The sequence below is a fragment of the Hypanus sabinus genome, chromosome 17, assembly GCF_030144855.1.
Source record: "Hypanus sabinus isolate sHypSab1 chromosome 17, sHypSab1.hap1, whole genome shotgun sequence".
Classification (NCBI taxonomy): Eukaryota; Metazoa; Chordata; class Chondrichthyes; order Myliobatiformes; family Dasyatidae; genus Hypanus; species Hypanus sabinus.
The window spans coordinates 51,106,880-51,131,615 of NC_082722.1; the positions used below are offsets into that span (position 1 = coordinate 51,106,880).

Genomic DNA, 24,736 nt, shown 5'->3' on the forward strand with positions numbered 1-24,736 from the left:
CTCTCCACTCCCGGAGTTACTCAGTTAATTCTGACTATGAAGTGCTATTACTATAGTGATATCATACACCAAGAGCCTCACACTTTCTTATTCATTTTTGTTATTTGTAAAGAAACAAAGCAAAATACTCAAATGACTGAAGAGAAAACCTTGTTGGCAGATCTCAGCACTCTACTCATACAATTGGAGGAAATAGTAACTTTAAGTATAATGGCTTAAATATTTATGGAGTGAAATTCCTTTTGGTTGATATATTGTTTCACATTGTCTTTGAAAAAGAAGTTTATAATCCCAGATTTTTGGGAACGTCTTCCATTTCGGTGGGTTGTGAAGGGATCCCAATGGAGGTGGATCAGCACTTCTGTAACCATTTATTGCCCATTCAAGTGCTTGGAGACACAAGCTCTATCATGCCAAGTTAGGCATCAGTGATTTAATACAAGTAGGCACTGTAAATTGACACATTATAAAGGGCTCCAGTGCAAACAAGCCCAAAGCAGAACGGCTTCATGTTCCAATTACTCTACGATGGTGCACAGACCTCGAGACAACTCATTGATTCTCGCACTGAGCTGAAATCTTCCAGTGATCCCAGTTTCCACACATCTCCATCAAAATATTATAAAAAGGAGCAGCATGATCTACCTATGGCAGTGACAGAGTATCCCGTGCCTCTTCTCTGGGCTGCCTGAGTAATATCTTTCCCTATATAACTCTTACTTCTCATCATCAAAGAGATAGTTAATGCATAAGGCAATCCCCATTGAAAATCGAGTTTGTACTGCACACTAGTTTCACACTGGCTTTTCAAAATAGTTTCAGCAATATAATCTGCTCACGTGAATCAACATTTCAGGATAAAAGCTTCAGAAGAAAACAAAGGCTGTCAAATATGCAATCAAGGCAATATTATAGCCAGAAAGTTATTTCTTCTATATAATCATCAGTACTTTGTCATTCAGATATGACATCCACCTTCATCTGCAGATTCAGGTGAGCTGGTTAAAGTATGCATAAGCACAGGTAAAATGGTAAGATCAGGCTTGGAGCCAACTAAAAGCAGAGAGAGTAGTTTGTTCCCATTTGAAATTGCCATTTGGATGCAATTTTACTGGCATGTGTTCATCTACCTGCCTCACATCCATCAGAATTGGGATGCTAATACAACACGTAGAAGGGTTGCAGGTCCTAGTCCCATTCTGAAGTTCACTTCATCTATCAGGTACAAAACTGGCAGCATTCTGATGGTGGGTGGACATTCAGGACCCAATAATGCTAAACCAAAAAAAAAATTGAATAACAAAAGTACTTCCAATTTCTACAATGTTATAGGCTTCTCCTGTAGAAGTCCCAACCAAATTAGAGATTACTACAGTACTGTTATTCGTTATTAGCACATGGCTAATTAATGCTCACTCACAAAAGGAAATTTGTAACACCATTTATAAAATACATGCACTGCAACCACCTTGGGGAAAGAGGTCAAGGAGAATTTGTGAATTCTCAACAGGCAGACAAGCTAGACGTACAAGCTAAATGGAGCTTGAGAACATTCCACTGACCACATGACACAAATCTGATAGCATGCATGCCAAATATCAAAAATGGTGCATCTTACATGACTGCTGTCAAACGCATTTAAGCACCTTGAAGCAATATTTGGAGACTTTTCCTAAGCATAAGCAGGACAAATCCAATATGGCCAATTACTCCTCCCATTAACAAAGTGCAACTCTCAAACAGCACTCGTTCTCCAATAACCTGCTCACATACATATCCAATCGTTATCCTAGATCTACCAGCTCCGAACCTCAACAGACATTGACCCCAACGTAAGCAAATTAGCTGCTTCTTTGTAACCCACCACCCCTCCCACTGCGAAGAGCAAAGACAACAGCTGCGTGGATGTGTGCACTATTCTGACTTGGCACATGAATGTTATTCCTTCAGTGACCCAAGGAAAATTCCAAAAACTCCTTATTAAACAGAATGTAGGAGTATCTTCATCATCAGTTATCCAGGCAGTTCCAGTGACAGTTTTGGACATGAAAATACACATCCTTTGAGTGCATTAAAATCAATTCCATAAGGGAAGTGAGAGCAATGGTCCTTGAGATTACCGGAAATGTATGAAGTAGTACAAACAACATGGATGAAAATCCAGGAGGAAAGGAATACCACTGACCGGAGCCATTCCCACCACAATGGAAGATGGTAAAGGTACAGTAGTTGTTCAAACACCTGAAACCCTGCACCCTTACCTCATCATTCTCCCTCTATTTTAAAGTCAGAATAGGGAATATTTATGAAAGATGGCACTGATCTAACAAAAGAAAGTTCAAATTACTTCATTATTGAAATTCCCCAATTGCAGTGCCTTGAAGTCCTGGATCATGAAATCCCTATGTACTCCTACAAATTATCGCAGAGATTTAGTCTCATGAGGAGAAGCTGCATCAAGCACCCTGGAACAGTGGAGGGGGCCTCATCCAGGGAGATATCTTTCATGACCAAGCGCTGAGCTTTGGGAGGGATGTATATAAAGTTATGAGGGAAGAGGACAGCCAAATCAATTTGGTGATAGGTGTTGCAGCCCGATTGATATCCTGTGCCGAATAATTCACTCTCTGACAATGCAAAGCTCTTCCGCCACCTAGAAAATACGGGTCAGGAATGCAATAGAATACTCAACACTTCTCTATGTGGGTACAATTCCAACAACACTCAAGATATTCAGTGTCATCCAGGACAAAGCAGTTCTTCCAAAGCATTCACATCCTCCATTGTAACTACAGTGTTTGCCAATAAACAAGGGTTTCTTAAACAACATCTCCCAAGTTTACCGTTGGCACCACCCAAAAAGAGAAGGGGAACAAACAGATGGCAAGACCACCTCCTGGATGTTTACTTTCTGTCACCTTTCCAGAAACTTACTGCTGTTTCTTTATTTCTGGGATGCAATACCCAATGGCATTAGTTACGCTGCACTGGCTGACTGAAGAAGGTGGTGTTTAGAGAGGGATATGAAATGCCGTTGTTCTTCACAGTCATATTTCACTCTTCAAAGTACCCAGTGCAACAAAGGACTTTCCGCAGTTACGAGTTGGGTTCTAGCCTTACATCAAAATGAATACGTTCAAATAGGATCAACAGTATGCTCCCATTTAATTGCTACTTCTTCATTTTTTTTTTACTTATCCAGAATCATTACTTTTCTTCTACACATGGTCATAACTTAAACAAAAATAAAGTGCAACTTTTTCCCCATAATTTTGTAACCAACTTGGAAATCAGAAAGTGTCAATACAAACCTTCAGTAAACTCATAACTGATGTTCACTTTCAACAATTCAAGTAAAATCAAGTGTCCATCTTCAAAGGCAGAGAAACATCAAAACTGGAAAGCGGTTTTAAAAACATAATAAGTATTGACCTACCGTAAAGTGAATCTGGCATCCTCCCATTATGTAATCTAAAAAGGAATATACCCTGTGCAACTTTAACACAGAAAAAATGGGTTGTTAGTCCAAGAGAAGTAAATCAGTTCAATACACAAGATATAATGATTAATAATCTTTTGTGAATAAGACCCCTCAATCTGTTCATGTGATTCATAATCGTCAATTAAACCTATTTAATTTTGGATTAATGCAGTCCAAGTAGATTATGTGTCTTTTTCTGGTTGATTATATTTTAATGATACCAGTTTGTCAGGGATGAAAGTGTGCTAAAGAATTACTTGAAATAAATGAGTAACAATTTGCTTAAAGGCTTATAAAGGTCTGGATTAAGTGTAGTCCTAAGTGACTGACTTTCCTCATAATAAAACCCACTTGGACTTTTATCACAATTTTAACCTCAATACTTTTGAATGCAAGGTTGTCCAGCAAAAGCTATACCATGACAGGCTGTTTTAATTAAAACAACACTCCATTTTAAATCAAGTTTTCTTTCTAATTGGCTCCTCCTGATTTTCTGTTGACTGTTGGAGCCTGAGTGAAACTAAATATATTACTTAGGATAATCTCTTCAGCAAAAGCTCCTTGAATAATTTTAGAAAACTGCTCATAAAAAATGCATAACACCAATGATAGAAATCTTAGACTATTGAAATAATGTGATTCATAACTTTTTCACAGCCTACCACTCTTTAATTCTGTGGTTTATTTTCAATTAAGTAGCATCAGCATGTTAGAAATTCACACACCGCACTAATTGGACATGGAACAGCTTTGGAGGGAATTTTAGATTTTTATTTCTTCTGTCTTTCTATCAGAATATTGAGTTAAATTAGTTGCAAGTAAATCAATGCTTCTTAATGAAGAGAAGAAACAGAAACAGACTGAGATCCATCGATTTTTTAACATTAAGGAAATAAAGAGGTAATAAACTAATGCAGGGAAGTACCCCTGAGGTAAAAGCTCAGCTGAATGACAGAGTGGCCCATTCTTATTGCTGTCTCTTATGTTCTTTTGCTCCTATGAACTGCTTTGGAAGGAACAAAAAATATATATCTCATAAATAAATTTCCCCAAAGTCAGTGCTGCTACTTATGGAGGCACTTCTGCTGAGAACTCCCTGGAGAAGAACAGGATAGATGAGAGTTCTGCAACAATCTTTGTGTTTTCAGGATGACCAGCCACCGAACCTTTTTGAACTTGTAGTCAATGTTTCATAGAAAAAAAATGAACGTCTAGATCGGTCTTCACTTACATCTAGGCAATTCAAACTTTATATCATTCTGGTTCACCTTACCTTACAATCTTTCAGTATGACAGTTCCAGAATTTTTATAATGTCTCTTTTTTGCTTTATATTTTGGATTAACACAGTCCCAGTGGATCTGATGAAAAGAGAGAAGGCCCCAACTGGATCACTAAATCATTATATAAGCCAATCTGACACTCACAACAGATCATTTGTAATTCTAAGTGTGCTCCGAAATGTTGTCTGAAGTACCTTTGGGATTAGAAATGTATGCTGACAAAATGGTTGCTATGCACACGAAGATAGACGATGCGTTAGTTGAGGATGGAGGCATTTAAATATTCATCAAGTTAAATAACACAGCAGTGGGGAATACCACTAACAATTTAGATCATAACATGAAGCAACTTATGCAGCAGGTGGAACAAAACATCCTGCCACTGATTATAGAGCAGATAATGCGACATTGAACCCCAGTACAGTCACTCACAAGTTCAACATTTCATCTGTTAATTACTTTGTTCAGTCAATCTAGTGTGCAACAGGCTGTGGTTGAGGTTTCATGTCTAAATAAATGCAGAACTAATAACACACATAAGACCAGCAGCTTCATAGAGGCCCAAATACTGTTCCAACTTCAATATCCCCAAACCCTACTTTAGCTTTTTCAGAAAAGCACATTGTTCCCTGTCTCTCCACTGAAACACCTTGGATGGTGGGACATTTTTTATAACATGAAGCAACTTATGTAGTAGATGGAACAAAAATCCAAATATCCAAAAACATTATTTACCTTGTTTTCTCCCATTGCCTTCCGCAGTTCCTCAAAAGTGGAGTAAAACTCTCCAATGAAGTCATGTTTCCCACGGCTATCATAATCCCAGACCAAACACTGAAGAGACAGAATTAAACTGAACATCAAGTGATGTATTTTTTGCTTCCTTACATCGGGAAAATGGAGGACAAGATCAAAATTTGGTAATCATAATGAATTAAGAGTTAGGAACTTGGTTAATTCTGAAAAGGGCTGTAGATGTAAAGACATTAATGTACGTTGAAACCTAAATGCAAAAATAACATATTCGAAGTAAAGGTTAACATTTAAGAGGTACAGTATAATCTGCGTAGAAACTAGGCAGACTGACCAATTAATTAGTCAGAATTTAGGATGTCAGAACAGTCAAGAAGTTCCTGGAAGCAGCTGGTAAGCATTTAGTATCATCCAGCAATACACAGCCTTAGGGAACAGAATCAGGGATACAAAGCCAGCACAATCGGAGTGGATTGGTGGGATTTCATGGAGGGTTCCAGGACCGTGATGTAGTAGTGGAAGTAGTTGTGGCTGATGAGTGTTGGGGGAGTGGGGGCAGTCAATACCAAAATCTCGAAACCCTGTGACTTTCTCATGGTGTTAAAGTAATGGTGATGGACCTCTCCTCTTGCAACCAACAAGTTTCAACTTAGTTTGCACTGGCACGTGAGTCCTTCAATTATGTTGTCACTGCGCAATCTGCTTTTTTAAAGTGGACCATAGATCTTGGACCGGTGACTTTAATACAGTACTTGCACTTTAAGAGCACTGTCATCGCTGTTTGGTAAAACTGCTCCATGCATTGTTAATGAAATGTTCCAATCTGCTGCCATTTAAAGCTTAGCTGTCTTAACTACAGAGATGAAGTCAGAGAGGCACTGCAGTGTCAAGCGGCAGATGCTCGGTTTAATAAAACTGGAACAAACTAACACTGGGAAGGAAGAAAATCTGGTCTCTTCTGCAGATGAGCATGACTAAGTACTTTTTTATTATTGGTGTAGCTTACCTGCTATACACAAAGTGTCAAAATGCTAAAAATTAATTTGATCATTAAAGAAAACAAACAGTAAATGGATTTCAATGGTTATAGAAGTAGACTATTGAATTAAAGTGTCTACATTAATCCAGTAAGTACTAAAATATGTTTGCATCTTGTTTGAGCTAACTGGAATGTCAAGACCAAACTCCATGGTCAAGTCATTTTCTCAAAGTATAGGTAAAGAGGAAGCAAGGTATTACATAAAAAACAACACAGAAAAAAACTACACTAGACTACAGGCAGTCCTGGGTAGATCTGTAGTCTAGTGTAGTTTTTGTACTGTGTCATGTAACACCATGGTCCTGAAAAATATTGTCTCGTTTTTACTGTGTACTGTACCACCAGTTATGGTCAAAATGACAATAAAAAGTGACTTGACTTGACTTGAGAACTCTGTGCAAGTCTTGCAAATCTACATAAATTAATTTCTTCTCAATAGTCAGCATTTCATAGAGAATGTGGTCATAAAAATTCAACATGTTTGTACAAACATACCGGTAGTTGTTTCCACTGCTGACATGGTTATGCACATAGCATTCACCTTTACACAGTGAGGAGGCATCTATACCTGCTATTGGTTGCATTGCCCATTTTTAAAGGCCCTTCATGAAATAAAAACTTAATCTGCTGCTTAATTTTACATCTGGGAATTATGTTAAATATTATAGGGTGCCTGTAAGAGAAAGAGTTTCCATGAAATTATACAAATTATCTTTACCCTTCTATCTGAGTCCTGAGGCATGGAGATTTTGAAATAGCACTGACAGGGTATAATCTTTAGCAAACAATGCAACAAATACTCTTCCAACCATTCATGTAACAGACAGTATTCTACAATCCCTACCTTTAGTTGTCTCTTTTCATCACAACTGCAAAGTGAACTCAGGGAAACTTTAAATGACTCCCACACAGGATTTAAATTGTTCTTGATAACCTGGATAAGCAGAGGGGGGAAAGAACTTCTCAATATCACACTGAGTTCTTGTCAACCGTGCGTCAAAAGCAAAAATCAAAGGTTTGCTTCAGTGGGGTTGACGATGTCATTAATTTCTTGTCAGACTTGACATAGAAAGTAGCTGAACATTATTTTACATGAACATGTAAACAGAGAGCAAAAAATAACAGAAAAGTTGAGTCATTGCCTGGCCAATAGCCTGTTAAGCTGTAAAATTAAAGTACTCTACTAATACTTTGCATGTTCCACAATCTTAAAATACACTATTAATAGAATTATGATTGTCAAATTTCTCTCACATTAAATGCATAAAAGATTATTTTCCAATTTGTAAATGGTCATGGCTTCCTATAATTTTAATGATATCATATCAAATCTTTATGTACTCTATTGAACAGATTATTATAAATTGATTAATAATGCCTCATGAGATATTTTAACTGTACATACTTCATGTAAAATAAAGAGAAAATTATAGAATTACAGCAATCAATCATATACCCATTTGTAAGTTCATACCAATTTTTTGAAAGAGCTATTTAACTGTCTCTATTCTCTTTCCTCACAGACCTTCAATTCTTTCCAATTTAAGCATAAATCTACTTCCACTTTCATACTTACTATTGAATCTGCTACCTCCACACTTCAGGCTGTGCACTTCAGATCACAGTAAGCTGTTCAATAAATTAACTTTCTTCTCAACATGTTATTTCCATCTGATAAGTTGATGTAATTATTATGAACCTGTTTCCTATTGCTTTCTTTAAATCTTACGACAGCACTGTGAATCCCAAAGGAAACTCAAGAGATTACAGACGTTTAATATGAAGATTCAAACAATTGCTGGAGGAAAAAATCCTGCTTCAGGATCTCAAGCCAAAACATCGACTGCCCCTTTACCTGCACAGATACTGCCTGATTCGTTAAGCTCCTCGAGAAGTTTTCCGCTATACGAGGGGTGATTGATAAGTTTATGGCCTATGGTAGAAAGAGTCAATTTTAGAAAACCAAGCACATTTATTTTTCAACATAGTCCCCTCCTACATTTACACACTTAGTCCAGCGGTCGTGGAGCATACGGATCCTTCTTTATAGAAGTCGGCATCTTGGACCTCCAGAAGTGGTCCACAGCAAGGGCGATTGATATGTTTGTGGCCTAAGGTAAAAGGAGATGAGTTATTAACTTCAAACTTTCTGTGTTTTCATCTGTGCACATATCCGTGCATGTAACAAGGGCTGTATAACTCATCTCCTTCCACCTTAGGCCACGAACTTATCAATCACCCCTGCTGTGGACCACCTGGAGGTCCAAGGTGCTCTTGTTACATGCACTCTTTGAGTGATAATGAAGAAAGTTTCAACTTAATAACTCATCACCTGCTACCTCAGGCCACGAACTTATCAATCACCCCTGTTGTGGACCACTTCTACAAAGAAGGGATCTGTATGCTCAACAAGCACTGGACTAAGTGTGTACATGTAGGAGGGGACTATGTTGAAAAATAAATGTGCTAGGTTTTCTAAAATTGACTCCTTCTACTGTAGGCACAAACTTATCAATCACCCCTCCCCCCCCCCCTGTATATTCTAAATTGATTTTAAGAAATATTCCAGGATTTATGCGAATGTGTTTCCTAATCTGGCACAAATGGCAAATGAGATATCATGTCAATCCCTCAGTCACTACCTTCTACCACAACAACCCACCCCCACTCGTCACCCCAGAAACATCTCAGAAAACATTTGCTGCCTCTCTTGGCTTCCTCATGTTGTTCCATAACCCTCATCTCTTTGGCCAAACTTCTCTCTTTTTTTTGTCAACTGATTAGCATAGCAACAATTCTTCTTTGTCAAATTTCTAAGAGGCACCTTCATTCGTTCTACATAAGTTTAAAAAGCTGTCTTGTTCTATTATTGATAGCTTTAATGAGGACTGCCATACATAACCAGCTCAAACAGAATATTTTTAAACTAACAATAGAATATGTTCATTAGTCTTAGTAGGCACCTGCTTCAAAAATAGCAATTGGAATTGTTATTCTGCAATGTACATCACAGTACATGCTAGGATTTAAGTGACAAGCACACTAAAAATTCTTTACTATAGTATTTTGCAGCCTTGTTAACATCAAAGCGAGCTAGACCTTGGACTGCACAGCATTTATATAAGAAAAAATTTTCCATCCCTGGATTTAATGTACAAAATATAGTTCTGATCTTTTAAAGATATTATTTGAAATGCTGGAAACTTTCTTTTGTCTGGTTAGGTTCAAGATTTGAAAGGTGTTTTGATTTGTGATTGACGCCAAAAAATTATATATGAGACCATTATAAATGAAATCACGTAAAAAGAGACTATGTCTTTTTTCTTATGACATACAGTATGAACAATAGAAATAGTAGCCGGGCCAGCCCATTCAACCCCTTGGAGATGTGGGGAACTGCACCAGGTCCAACCAGATGCAAAATCAGCAGGATTCATAAACAATTAGCAGACTATCAGAGTTCTACAATATATTGGTTCTGTACAGACAACAATTTATATGTTAAAAGCAATATAAGCTCTTAAAAGCATATTTTTCCTAGTTTTAATGCAGTCACTATATTGCCTTCCCTTCTTCTTTGGAAACATTACATTTTCAGATTAGTGATTCCAAATTGATCTATAACCTACTAACCAACTCAGCACTCACTTTGCTGTCACTAAGTTTATTTATTCATATGTTTAATATTTCACATTCCTTATTTACAGAATGTTTATAGCTCAGAAGGAGGCAAATTTGCTCATAAAGTATGTAACTGCTTCATGTTCGAACTAACTGGCTGGTCCCTGCCCTCTACAAAATGCCCTCCAGCTTCTTTTCTGTTACATAATCATCCAGCTCCCATTTGAATGCCCCCACTCCAATCTGTAGTAGTTTACCTTCAGGATCTAACTATTTGCTTTAAAAAATAATCTTCATGTCACTTCACAAACAAGAGAAAATCTGCAGATGTTGGAAATTCAAGCAACACACACATACGCCTCTATTTTTCTGAGCTCCATATACATGTCCAGGAGTCTCTTAAAAGATCCTATCGTTTCCTCCTCCACCACTGTTGCCGGCAGCCCATTCCACGTACTCAGCACTCTCTGCATAAAAACTTATCTCCTCTGTATCTACCTCCAAGCACCCTAAAACTGTGCCCTCTCGGGTTAGCCATTTCAGCCCTGAGAAAAAGTCTCTGACTATCCACACGATCTTTGGAAAAATCGTGTTGCAAAAGGAAATCTTGAAATGTTTCCACTGCTTGAGAGTGAGGGAGGATCAGAAACTTTCAAGTCTTATTGAAAACCACCTGGGTGAACTAGAGAACAAAATTGAATAGTAATTTTTCCTTCCTCTCAGCACAAGTGTATGACAGGGTTAGGGACCATTTCCCTGAATCTTTTGCTCAGCCTGAGAGCTTGACTTCGAGAGAAGAGGAAGAAATTTGTGAGATTTACTGACCTGTCTCTGGACAAATTCTGGATTTCTGTGAAAAAAGAGCATCCTGCCATTTGTTGGAAAGCAATGAACATTTTGTTGCAGTTTTCAACTTCTTACATGTGTGAGCAAGCTTCTTTTTGTTTAAGAAGTATTAAGAGCAAGGATAGAAATTGTCTCATGTCAATTGATGGTGAAATCCATGTGTGCTCATTATGTTTGCTTTATGAGTTTTTAAAATTTATGGAAGGAAAAAAGAGATTAATTTCAAGAAAGGTAAGCTAGCTTAATCACCTGTATTGTTCAAGAAAGGTTGGTTAAAAATTCATTCTCTACTCAAAAGAGCATTGATAATTATTTTTGGATTATTATATCTACAACTGACTGATCCTGCTAACGTACCATGAGCTGCAGAATTAATAATTTTTATGCAGGGTTCCCTGAGACATGAAAGACTACTGTAATTACTTTTTGGAAATTCCTCATATATTTTACATACCTCTGTCCTGTAGACAAGTTGCTCACTCTTATCATCATTAATCCTGTATATCTCCAGAAAAGGATCTGATTTGCTGAAAAGATCCTGTAATGATATGAATGAAACACTTATTGCTTTTCTGTTGATCATATGGGCGCCATGGTAACATAGTGGTTGGTGCAACACTATCACAGTCCAGCGTGTTGCGGATTTCGGAGTTCAATTCTGGGGCTGTTCTGTAAGGAGCCTGTACGTCTTCCCCATGGAATGTGTAGATTTTCCCTGGTTGCTCTGGTTTCCTCCCACAGTCCAAAGAAGTACCGAGTAGGTTGATTGGTCGTTGTAAATTGTCCTATGATTAGGTTAGGATTATTCGGATTTGTCAGGAGTTGCCGTGGTGATGTGGCTCAAGGGGCTGCAAAGGCCTACTCCATATTGCAAAATAAATAAATAAATCATTAGCTTCAAGGCAATTTTGAAATGATTGACGCGACAAGTGAACCAACCTGAATTTACAAAGGATGTAAAATTAATAAGATCAAAAATACCTGCTGGTGGATCATAGGAAAATAGAAATATATTTAGACACGTTACGCAATTAGAGAGAAATACTCCAAACAAAACTCAAACCAATTACCTATGACCTAGTTATTTCATGTTTCAGAACATTTCAAACAATTATTCACGGCTCCCAAATTGAACAAAAATCACATGAACGAAATCCCATTGTGGAAAGTCCTACTGATTTGTAACCTTCTGCCTGCCCCTTTGCATTATTTTCATGTAATATCTAAGAGGGCAAAATTATTTGACAGCTCTCCCACTCTGTCAACAAAACATGGGCAGATATAGTGGCAGCAGAACTGTCACTCACTACCTGTTGTAGTTACAATGAGTAAATGGAAAGGTGTAATCAAGATCATCTCCCTGAGTGCATCATCAGCAAGAACCAGACCATTATTTAAATCATACAAAAAAACTGAAAATATTGCAGGGAAATTTTGGAGAATGTAATTTTGTGGGAGGGAAGCTGGTGCATTTAATCTTCTTATTTTAGCAGTACAGATTATTCATGATTTTTACTGAAAACAACTTGGGGACAAAGCTTCTTTTAATTTTGGTCACATTTAAAAGGATCTGTTTATGGGACTGGAACCCCTTGGTCCATATTCTCAAATCAACAGATTAAAATTTTATTTGACTGTCATGAAGCATTAAGGATGAGTCTGTTTCTAAGAGTGGAGAGAGTAGTTGGTGGAAAGCATTAATGCACATTTGGTTATTCAGAAACAACTCAACATTAAGGTTTAATTCTCATATGCCTTGAGTAAATTTTTTCAGATCTAATATGCTTAACTTCATAAAAAGAAAAATAGTTCAAAGTTAACATTTTAACTTCAAGTATTTATGTAAACAAGGTTGTATAATCAATAGGATTGAGTCACAAAATTGTGAAGACTGTTTCATAAACTGTTTGCTGTATTTATTTTTTAACTGGATGAAGGGACTATATACATGGTAGCCAATTTTGTTGAATACGTAGGGGATGGATGGGTTTAGCAAGTTGTGTAATGAGGTGTAGATAGACTCAGTGACGAGCCTAAGTTGATAGATGGAAACAATGTGGAAAAATATGAGGTTATCCATTTGGGAAGGATGGATAAGAAAGCAAATTATTATTTAAATAGAGTGTTCCACAAAATATTGTACAAAGGAATCTGAAGGTTCCATCCAGTATATAAAATACAGAAGATTAGCATACAGTTGAGCAAATAATGAGGAAGATTAATGAAGTACTTGACTTCCTTGTAAGAGGAATGGAATATAAACATAGAGGGATTTTGATGCATCTTTGCAGCACACTTGTAGGTCTCAGCCTTGATTTGGCTTTAAGTACAGTATAGACATGGTGCACAGGGGTTCTATAGGTTAATTCACAGGATAATAAGTTTGAAGTATGAAGAAAGGGTGAGCAGGCTGGGTTTAAACTCACTGGAGCGCATAAGAATGAAATGATCTTATTGAAAAATATAAGATACCTAGTGGGATTGACAAGTGAAATGTTGCAATTACTTTTCCATTAATACAGTGCCTAGGACTATGAGGGAATCGTTTCAGAATATGGAGTTACTATTTTCAGACAGAGATGTCAAGGCTTACTGCTAGAGGCCTGTGAATCTTCAGAATTCTCTGATCCAGACCGAGTCATGGGATGTAGTCTGGTGGAGACTGACAGACAATTAAACTTTGGAGGAGTTGGGCAGAGAGCAGGAAAGTGACACTAACACTGAGACTGGATCACCCGCTTATGTTCTTATTTTTTAAATGTTTTATGTTCAGTTTACTGCCTTAAATCCACATACCTTATCATCCAGCTTCTTAGCACAGAAGGCTAACTCCACATAACCATTGTTTCCATTTATTTCCTCTGCAATAACCTGTGAGCATAAAGAGGAAAAGACAATGCATGATTGTTACATTAGAATTAGATAAATCTCACAGTTTACACAATGGATTGACAAGCTGAACAATGGTGAAAGTTTTATTGTTCATAAAGAGAAACAGTCACCAAAATGATAATTGTATATGAGAATTAATGGCATACTTCAAAGCAATTGCTGTCACTTGACTGATTCTGTGGGAGAGGATACTATTGAGATATCAGTGTTCTCCACTATTCTAGAGCAATTCAAATAGTAACTTGTGGATACAGTTGTCCAGCTTGGAAATCAGCAGGGTGAAGCTTGCATTGCTTTGTACCAGAAGTAGTACAACATGGTATCTCTCTCCCTGTGAGATTCAACATTGAGACAGGTTCTCACATGAATATAACACATTCAGATGACAAGTGCTCATGGAATTCACCAGAAACATTTGTCTTGTCCCTTTTTGTCGAATTTTCATGGCTCATAAGTTTTAGTCTTGGCCTTAAAAGAGCATTCAGCCCCTGGTGCCTGTTCAGTCATTCATTAAATTCCTGCCTGATCTTTTAGATCAGTGCCGCTTCCTTCTGCAATGCCCACAATTCTGTGATTCCATAATTATCTAAAAATCTACCGGATAAAACATAGTGACTTCCTCAAAGGCCTCCTTGAGTAGAGAACTGCAACGATACACAACCATCGGGAAGGAGAAGTTTATTCTCGTCTCAGTCACGAATCTTTGAGCCCAAATTACCACATCGCTCTAAAAGCTAACCAATGCAAGGGTGGTGTACATATTTTAATTATCACTGTAAAGTTTAAAGAATATTTCTCTATATTTTTTCTTCTTTTCCCTTTATAACTCTTTCGCTCAAGCCATTTCACCTACTTTATATAATATTATATGACCTGCCATTAAAACGGACTATCCCAACCACCATCTAGTTCACATATGACAATATGAATTTTATCTTTAAAAAATGGATGCATTGTACTTGGTGAACTGTTAAGATATCAGGAATGAAAGCAGTTAACCATGGTGTTCCTTCATAACCTGGTACAGTTATCCTTTCGATGACCGGGTCACCTCAGCTTGGAAGTATGATCTGCTAACTGTTTCAATCTCATGCTGTGTCACTTTTCATTCTGTCAGAATCACTCATTTCAAGCACAGCATCATATCATCCTGACAAGCAGACTCCTTGATCTCATGCTCCAAGAAACCAGAATATGCCTCGCCACATTGATTTCCTCAACTTTTGAGTCCTTGATAAGGGATCTGAAACTTCTCCACATGAAAGATCACAGTAAGCAGTTTCTTCTCAATTTGTGCATAATGCCTCTCTCCTTTCAGCAGATTTGCTTTTATTTGCTGTTTGGTAATTCTCCCAGCAACAACATCAGTTCTTCCTCGTCATCAATATATTGAAGTACCACAACATAGACAACCAGCTAGATTTTGACAGTAACTTTTAATGCTGCCCCAAAGCAAATTACTACACTGGCTGTCTCTCTAACTCGTTCAGCTGTTCGTTCATGACATCCAGCCAGCAGCATTTCACTCCCACCTCCATGCATCACATTCTGCAAAACCTGCAGAACTTGTTCATCTGGGTGATCAGCACTGCAGACACCTGTTGGCCTCAGCATTGACTGCTGTTGGATCTGGCTTTAGGTTATTGCTGGCGACCATGTGAAGATTTCTCTCATTTAGAACTTCAGTCATTGTTTGCTCATCTTCACTTGTCTCTTTCTATTTCTGACTATTTAGGGCTCTTGGCTGTGGTTCAAGATCTAATTCAACAATTTCCGCATCCTCAAAGAACGATACGTTAAATCAGATTAATTAGAAGACATGATTTGAGAGTTAGGGGACAAAAGTTTAAGGGTAACATGAGGGGGAATTTCTTTACTCGGAGAGTGGTAGCTGTGTGGAACGAGCTTCCAGAAGAGGTGGTAGAGGCAGGTTCGGTATTGTCATTTAAAGTAAAATCGGATAGGTATATGGACAGGAAAGGAATGGAGGGTTATGGGCTGAGTGCGGGCCAGTGGGACTAGGTGAGAGTAAGCGTTCGGCATGGACTAGAAGGGCCGAGATGGCCTGTTTCCGTGCTGTAATTGTTATATGGTTATATGAATGTTGAGTACTGCCCACCAAGACAGCACACAACCTGTCTGAAATTCCACTAAAAACTGGTAATACTTGATTATATTTTCTCCACTGATAGCATCTGAACAATATACTGAAGCCCTTGACCCCAAGCTCTACATGCAAGAACCCATACTCTGAGTGCAGCTCACTGAAATATTTTACCATACTTAGATCTTGCTGTGTATTTAATATTTCAGCAATATTTGAGTAATATTGTAAATATGTTGTATTATTAAGCATGCTTTGTTGTTCACATAATTCATTACAGGTCATATGTAAAACTACATGAACGACATACATCATCACACACCGCATCATGTGTGTGTGCCTCACTTAAAGTAAAAACATTTTCCCCATGTTTTTCTTTAGATTAATTTCTGGAGTTACAAACCATAAAGGTCTGACAAAACATCTTCCATTGCCTTCAAAGGATAGGGTGTCCTCTTCAGAGAACCTCAGAGTAAATGCTGCTTTGTCAGCTTTAATCAACACTCCATGGCTGACATCCCCAACCTTCTCCTCTCTGCAACTTAAGACGTGCTCAATTTCTCACTTTCTGAGTTATGATGAATTCCTGATCTGAAATGTCGACTGTTTCTCTCCCCAGGGATGCTGCTTGACGTGTTGAGTGCTTCTAGAGATGTAGAACGTTGTAGCCACAGAAACAGGCCCTGTGGCCCATATAGCTCTGCCGAAGTGTTTTTTTAACTATTTTTGTTTTGGATTTCCAGCTTCTGCCATTCTTTTAAACTATTTATTTGCAAAGGTGCTTTGTTCACGCAGCTATGTCCAACCGTCTTCAACATTGTTTTCTTTCCAACTGCCTCAATATGAGAAGCCATTCATCACATGAAAGAATCGTTCAAGAGATGAAAACATTAAAGAAAAATATATGCGGTACATTTGCTGATCGATATTGTACATGATATGCTACATCATTCTACCTCAATTATAACCTCTCTTTAGGCAAACTAGCCCTACACCTCCTGCAAAATCAAATAACTTGGAATTAGCAAATTCCCACCCTTCAGTGAAACTCAAGAATCAGACAAGCCCCTCCCACTCCCATATATGCAAGAGAGCCTGCAGGTTTTTGATGTGGTGATGCTCCTTCACTGATTGGAAATCAATACTAATGATCAGAGTGACTGCCAGACTGAGAGCCAGTTCTGCGGGGGGAAACATCAAGACTTTGGGACTGTATTCTTTAGAAAATAGAAGATTGAGAGGAGAATTGATGGAGGTATCAAGTCAAGTCAAGTCACTTTTTATTGTCATTTCGACCATAACTGCTGGTACAGTACACGGTAAAAACGAGACACTTTTCAGGACCATGGTGCTCCATGAAACAGTACAAAAACTACACTGAACTACATAAAAACTACACAAAAACGATACTAGACTACAGACCTACCCAGGACTGCATGAAGTGCACAAAACAGTGCAGGCATTGCAATAAATAATAAATAAGACAATAGACACAGTAGAGGGCAGTAAGTTGGTGTCAGTCCAGGCTCTGGGTATTGAGGAGTCTGATGGCTTGGGGGAAGAAACTGTTACAAAATTATGAAGGGTATAGATAGGGTAAATGCAAGCAGACATTTTCCACTGAGGGTGGGTGAGACTACAACTAGAAGTCATAGGTTAAGGGTGAAAGGTGAGAAGTTTAAGGGGAATATGAGGGGTAACTACTTCACTCAGAGTGTCGTGAGAGTGTGGAACGAACTGCCAGCACACATGGTGCCTGTGAGCTCAATTTCAATGTTTAAGAGAAGTTTGGAATAGGTTTATGGACAGTGGGGTATGGAGGGCTACGGTCCCAGTGCAGGTCAATGGGAGTAGGCTGTTTTAATGGTTTTAGCATGGACTAGATGAGCTGAAGGGCCTGTTTCTGTGCTGTACTTCTCTATGACTATGATTTTTAGCTTTTCCACTAGAACCTCCACCTCGCTACAAACAGCTCCACATTAAAGGCTGGCTCAGGAAGAATTCCCCAGTTGAATTAGTTAGTGAGATAGAGATATTCGTGACCTTTAACACAAGTCTCTCCAGAGGACCAAATACAGCCATGTCCAGTGTTAAAAGCCCTAGAAAGTCAAAGCCATTCCTAATAGGGCTTACAAACACTCCTATTCAATGACATTGTATGAGGATTAATTCCAAATAAAGTTCTTGCAATACTTTATGAAAGTCAAATATCAAATAAAAATCATTTTAAGGGCTTTCTACTTGTACAGATATTCATATACATCGAAGGGAAAGAAGTATAGTGTAAGAAAGCTATAGCATACTAAGTGTTCAAATTTTGCAACCACGTAGAAGATCTCAGTCGATTCTCAGTACCGTTGGTGGTTTTTGCCTTCCTTCCCTGTTTGTAAGATGTGGTTTCAATCCCTTTCCCTTTCAATTGGAAGGTATAAAATTCTAAAGGGATTGGACAGGCTAGATGCAAGAAGATTGTTTCTAATGTTGGAGAAGTCCAGAACAAGGGGTCACAGTTTAAGGATAAAGGGGAGGCCTTTTAGGACCGAGATGAGGAAAAACTTCTTCACACAGAGAGTGGTGAATCTGTGGAATTCTCTGCCACAGGAAACAGTTGAGGCCGGTTCATTGGCTACATTTAAGAGGGAGTTAGATATGGCACTTGTGGCTAAAGGGATCAGGGGGTATGGAGAGAAAGCAGGTACAGGGTTCTGAGTTGGATGATCAGCCATGATCATACTGAATGGTGGTGCAGGCTCGAAGGGCCGAAGGGCCTACTCCTGCACCTATTTTCTATGTTTCTATGTTTAATTGCCATGTCACCCATTCAGTATGGACCTGTCTCTGCTACTGCTTTGTCAATCTACTTTCATGTCAATTTTCCATTTGCTGAATGTGAATCTAATCATCTTCCAGGCTTCATCAATTCCTGTGCTTTGCATAACAGGAAACGTTCAGTGTGTTGCCTTTATGGCAGTTATTTAGTTTATAATATTTTCGCTTAGTAATTCATTTGTTAGTATTTTCTAGTTAGAATTAGAATTGTTTAAAGTATATTCATTGCCTGTAAAATATATCGTCATGCGATGATGTCACATCCGGTTTCGCCACGTCTTGTGGGAAAATACCGGTTTGGGATCAACGCGAGGGCAGGGGCTCACACGAGGCAAACCCGAGCAAGAAGTTGTTTGCAAGCATTAGAAATCACAGTGAGAGCAACGCTGTAAGTTAATAGATAATCGATACGTTGAATTAAAATGTTAACGCTGATCCTGTTAAAAGTAACGATGGTCGATAATGTTTATGTTTTCGTTAGTTAAAGAGTTGCGGATAGTTTGCATTGAAGTGTATTTAAAGCAATCAATGGCGTAGGTAAATTCTGCCTGTATGCTGCACTTTAATGTAATGTAGTTATAGTTACTTTTACAAGTATTTACGATGTAAATGTGATATCAGGAAGGGAACAAATACCGTATCAGTCTTGTATTGTTTTATCAACAGTTTTCACCATGTGTTAATGTGAAGAGTGAACAGTAAATGGTTAATCTTACTGCGACCTTGTTTCATTGACCACGGTTTATCTCGGCGTTTAATTCGGCGTTTCGTTACACCCGAGCGAGAACGCTACATTCAGCATATCAGCTGTGAAATTGCCACCGAAAGAAATTCAATTCAGGGCACCCTCGAGATCAGTTCTGGAAACTCCCATGACCATTGACCTGCAAGCTCAGCGTAAAATGGGCAACAATTTTCAATTTTATTGATGGATGAACTCAGAAAACAATTGACGTCATCGGGTTTGTCCATCACGGGTAAAGCCCATCTACATGGCACACTGTCGCAGGAAAGCAGCATCCATCATCCAGGCCCTCACCATCCAGGCCATGCTCTCTTCTCACTGCTGCCATCAGGAATGTGCGTAAGAACTCACGTCACCAGGCTTAGGAACAGCTATTACTCCTCAATCATCAGGCTCCTGTACCAGCGGGGATAACTTCACTTGCCCATTACTCTAATGCTCCCACAACCTACAGACTCACTTTCAAGGACTCTTCATCTCATGTTCTCGATATTTATTGCTTATTTATTTATTTGTTTCTTTAGTTATTTTTCTTTCTTTTTTTCTATTTGCACAGTTTGTTGTCTTTTGTACACTGGTTGAATACCCAGTTGGTGCATTTACTCATTGATGCTATAATGGTGATTATTTTATAGATTTATTGAGTATGCCCACAAGAAAATGAATTTCAGGTGACACATGTGCACTTTGATAATAAATTTATTTTGAATTTTAAACATTAGAACCAAGTAAAATTAGGAAGCATTTCCTCATGAAAATTCATATTGGAAATTTGTTAATTTCTCCAAAATATTGAGCAAAATTAAAAACAGTCCTTTCCAAACTCTAGGCCCACAATTCAAGTCAGACAACAATTGATTGCATAGCAAAGGAAATGGGATGACCTTGCTTAGAGTTTGTATCAAGTGGAAGCTGCAAATGTCAATGGAATTAGTCACCCATTCTGGTTCAACCAGAAATGAACCGTCGAGATCAGCTCTGGAAGCTCCCATGACCATTGACCTGCAAGCTCAGCGTAAAATGGGCACAAATTTTCAATTTTATTGATGGATGGATGAAAGAGTGCAGTTGACGATTTGGGCCGAGACCCTTCAGTTCAGTGTCAACTGTTCTCCTTTCCATAGATGCTGCCTGGCCTGCTGAGTTCCTCCAGCGTTTTGTGCGTGTTGCTCGGATTTCCAGTGTCTGCAGATTTTCTTGCCTGCATAAACATAGAATGTTTTTTTTCTGGAGCAGCAGAGGCTGAAAGGAGTCTTGATAGAAATTCAAAGGTGAAGTGCAGAGCAGAGTGGTGGCTGTCTGGAATGTGATGACGAATGCGATCAATAGTGATGTTCAAGTTGCATTTTAGACACGTACATGAATTGATAGATATTGAGAGGCTGCAGAGGCATCGTGAGCTGCAAGGCCTACTCCTGTGCTGTATTGTTGCACTTGAGACTAGTTTTTTCAAACTTCGCGGCACTGGCTCTTATGCGGTCCCATTCCCGCCCTCTCCGGGTGGAAATGACGTCAGAGGTGCATTACAAAAGTCTCTTCCTGCGTGCGGGCCTTCTCCCCTTGCTGGTGAAGAAGAAGGCCCGGCACCATTTTGGGGCTGGCCTCTCTGCTGACGCACGTGCCATTTTGTGAGCCGGTTCGCCTGCACAGAAAGTGGGTCGCCACATAACCCCCCACCCCCAGAACCAGTGATACACCCCCCCCAAATGTCCACAGTCTGGAACAGCCTCTGTTTGGGAGGTCTGCCTCTGCGCCGCGGTGCCTGAACCTCGACCAGTTGCGCCAAGTCCACATGGTCCGGTTTGAGTCAGTCCACCGTGAAAATCTCCTCTCTCCCCCCAATGTCCAGAACGTATGTGGACCCATTGTTCCTGATCACCTTGAACGGCCCCTCGTACGGCCGCTGTAGCGGTGCCCGGTGTCCGCCCCTTCATACAAATACAAACAGGTCTTTGGGTAGGCAGGTTGGGATCTGTCCGTGTTGTGAAGTTGGTACAGGGGCCAGGTTGCTGAGCCTTTCGTGTAGTCTGTCCAGGACTGCTGCAGGTTCTTCCTCTTGCCCCCTTGGGGCTGGTATGAACTCTCCTGGGATGGCCAGGGGCACGCCGTACACCAACTTGGCCGATGAGGCGTGCAGATCCTCTTTGGGCGCCGTGCAGATTCCAAGCAGGACACAGGGAAGCTCATCCGCCCAGTTAGGCCCTCTCAGGCGGGCCATGAGAGCTGATCTCAACTGACAGTGGAAGCGTTCCACCAGTCCATTCGACTGTAGGCAGTTGTGTGGTGTAGCTGCATTCCCAACAGGCTGGCCACAGCCAACCACAGGCTGGAGGTGAACTGGGCGCCTCTGTCGGAGGTAATGTGGGCCAGTACCCTGAAGCATGCTACCCAGGTTGCGATCAGTGCTCAGGCGCAGGAATCGGCGATCGTGTTGGTGAGCGGGACCACCTCCGGCCATCTCACGAACTGGTCTACAATAGTAAGGAGGTACCGCGCTCCTCGTGACACTGGCAGGGGGCCCACGATGTCCACGTGAATGTGGTCAAACCTCCGGTGGGTGGGGTGGAACGGCTGCAGTGGGGCTTTGGTGTGCTGCTGCACCTTGGCTGTTCGGCACTGCATGCACGTTCTGGCCCATTCACTGACCTGCTTGCAAAGTCCGTGCCATACGAGCTTGCTGGAGACCAGCTGGACGGCTGTCCTGATAGATGGGTGTGCCAAACCGTGTATGGAGTCGAAAACTCACCGCCTCCAGGCTGCCGGGACGATGGGGCGAGGTTGGCCGGTAGCCACGTCGCACAGGAGGGTCCTCTCATCTGGGCCTACGAGGAAGTCCTGCAGCTGCAAACCCGAGACTGCGGTCCTGTAGCTGGGCATATCGTCGTCTGCCTGCTGCGCCTCCGCCAGTGCTGCATAGTCCACCCCCAGGGACAGGGCCTGGACAGCTGGTCTGGAGAGTGCGTCCGCCACGACGTTGTCCTTTCCCAAGACATGTTGGATGTCCGTCGTGTACTCGGAGATGTAGGACAGATGTCGCTGCTGGCGAGCCGACCAGGGATCGGACACCTTTGTGAACGTGAAGGTCAACGGTTTGTGGTCCATGAACATGGTGAACGGCCTGCCTTCTAAGAAGTACCTGAAATGCTGGATTGCCAGATACAGTGCGAACAGCTCCGGGTTGAAGGCAATGTACTTGAGTTCGGGTGGCCGTAGGTGCTCGCTGAAAAACGCCAGGGGTTGCCGGTGCCCCTCGATGAGTTGCTCCAGCACCCCACCGATGGCTGTGTTGGATGCGTCCACTTGAGGGCAGTTGGAACATCCAGCATCACGGCATCTACCAAGACTTCCTTGGCTTTAATGAAAGTGGCCATGGCCTCTTCGTCCCAATTAATGTCCTTGCCTTTACCTGACATCAGGGTGAACAAAGGGTGCATGATACGGGCTGCTCAGGGAAGGAAACGGTGGTAGAAGTTCACCATACCAATGAACTCCTGCAGGCCTTTGACCGTGTTGGGCCGGGCAAAGTGGCAGATCACGTCTACCTTGGCGGGCAGAGGAGTTGCCCCATCTTTGGTAATCCTGTGGCCCAGGAAGTTGATGGTGTCGAGTTCGAACTGGCATTTGGCCGGGTTGGTCGTGAGGCCAAAGTCACTCAGGCGGGAGTAGAGCTGGCGGAGGTGGGACAGATGCTCCTGACGATTACTGCTGGCTATAAGGATGTCGTCCAAATAGATGAATGCAAAGTCCAGGTCGCGTCCCATCGCATCCATTAGCTGCTGGAATGTCTGTGCGACATTCTTCAGGCCGAATGGCATTCGGAGGAACGCAAACAGGCCGAACGGGATGATAAGTGCTGTTTTGAGGATGTCTTCAGGGTGCATCGGGATTTGATGGTATCCCCGGATGAGGTCTACTTTGGAAAATATTTTTGCCCCGTGCAGGTTTGCTGCAAAGTCCTGTATGTGCAGCACGGATAGCGTTCTGGAGTTGTAGCCTCGTTCAGTCTGCTGTGGTAGTCGCCGCATGGTCTCCAGCCCCCAGCTGCTTTGGGCACCATGTGCAGGGGGGAGCCCATGGGTTGTCGGACCTCCGTACGATCCCCAATTCCTCCATCCTCTTGAACTCCTCCTTCGCCAGGCGGAGCTTTTCCGGGGGGAGCCTTCGTGCGCGGGCGTGGAGGAGTGGTCCCTGGGTCGGGATGTGGTGCTGAACCCCGTGTCTGGGCATGGCTGCCGTGAACTGCGGTGCCAGAATCGATGGAAAGTCCACCAAGAGTCTGGTGAATTTGTTGTCCAACAGTGTGATGGAGTCCAGGTGTGGGGCCGGCAACTTGGCTTCACCCAGGGAGAACATCTGGAAAGTCTCGGCATGTACCAGTCTTTTCCCTTGCAAGTCGACCAGCAGGCTGTGAGCTCGCAAGAAGTCCGCCCCCAGGAGTGGTTGGGCCACCGTGGCCAGTGTGAAGTCCCACGTGAACCAGCTAGCGCCGAACTGCAGCTGCACTGTGCGGGTGCCGTAGGTCTGTATCGTGCTGCCGTTTGCGGCCCTCAGGATGGGTCCTGACTTCCTGTTGCAGGTGGCGTACCCCGTCGGGGGCAAGATGCTGATTTCCGCTCCGGTGTTGACCAAGAAGCAGCGTCCCGACTGTTTGTCCCAGACGTACAAGAGGCTGTCCTGGTGACCTGACGCCATAGCCATTAGTGGCGGCTGGACCTGGCATTTCCTGGGAACTTGCAGGGCGGGCGACAACAGCGGGCTTCTGTGCTCCACCGCTGGTGGTAGAAACACCACTGTTCATTGGCCTCCTCACTCCTGCCTCTGTGTTGTGTGCGCTCCGCTGCCGGGCCTGGTCTGGCTTGCTGTTGGGCGAGTGGCCTGGTAATCTGTCCGACAGATGCCCCACTCTCCCTCTTGGCTTTCCACAGCACATCTGCCCAGGCCACCACCTTCTGGGGGTCACTGAAATCTGTGTCGGCCAGCAGCAGATCTATGTCCTCGGGCAGTTGCTCTAGGAACGCCTGCTCAAACATGAGGCAGGGCCTGTGTCCATCAGCCAGGGCCAGCATCTCATTCATCAATGCTGATGGCAGTCTGTCTCCCAAACCATCCAGGTGCAGCAAGCGGGCACCTCGCTCACGCCCTGA

The 24,736-nt window shown here is 41.4% G+C and overlaps 1 protein-coding gene across 1 annotated transcript in view; it reads right to left on the reverse strand.

The window, feature by feature from the left end:
• The window catches only part of cpne7 (copine VII), a 126,964-nt gene that overhangs the window by 46,568 nt on the left and 55,660 nt on the right, over positions 1-24,736 (reverse strand). The window contains exons 4-9 of the mRNA XM_059993486.1: positions 13,819-13,893; positions 11,477-11,560; positions 7,400-7,489; positions 5,499-5,597; positions 4,755-4,841; positions 3,437-3,496 (exon numbers count right to left, since the gene is read on the reverse strand). Coding sequence (XP_059849469.1) covers positions 3,437-3,496; positions 4,755-4,841; positions 5,499-5,597; positions 7,400-7,489; positions 11,477-11,560; positions 13,819-13,893 — 495 coding nt within the window. The remainder of the gene's footprint in view (positions 1-3,436; positions 3,497-4,754; positions 4,842-5,498; positions 5,598-7,399; positions 7,490-11,476; positions 11,561-13,818; positions 13,894-24,736) is intronic.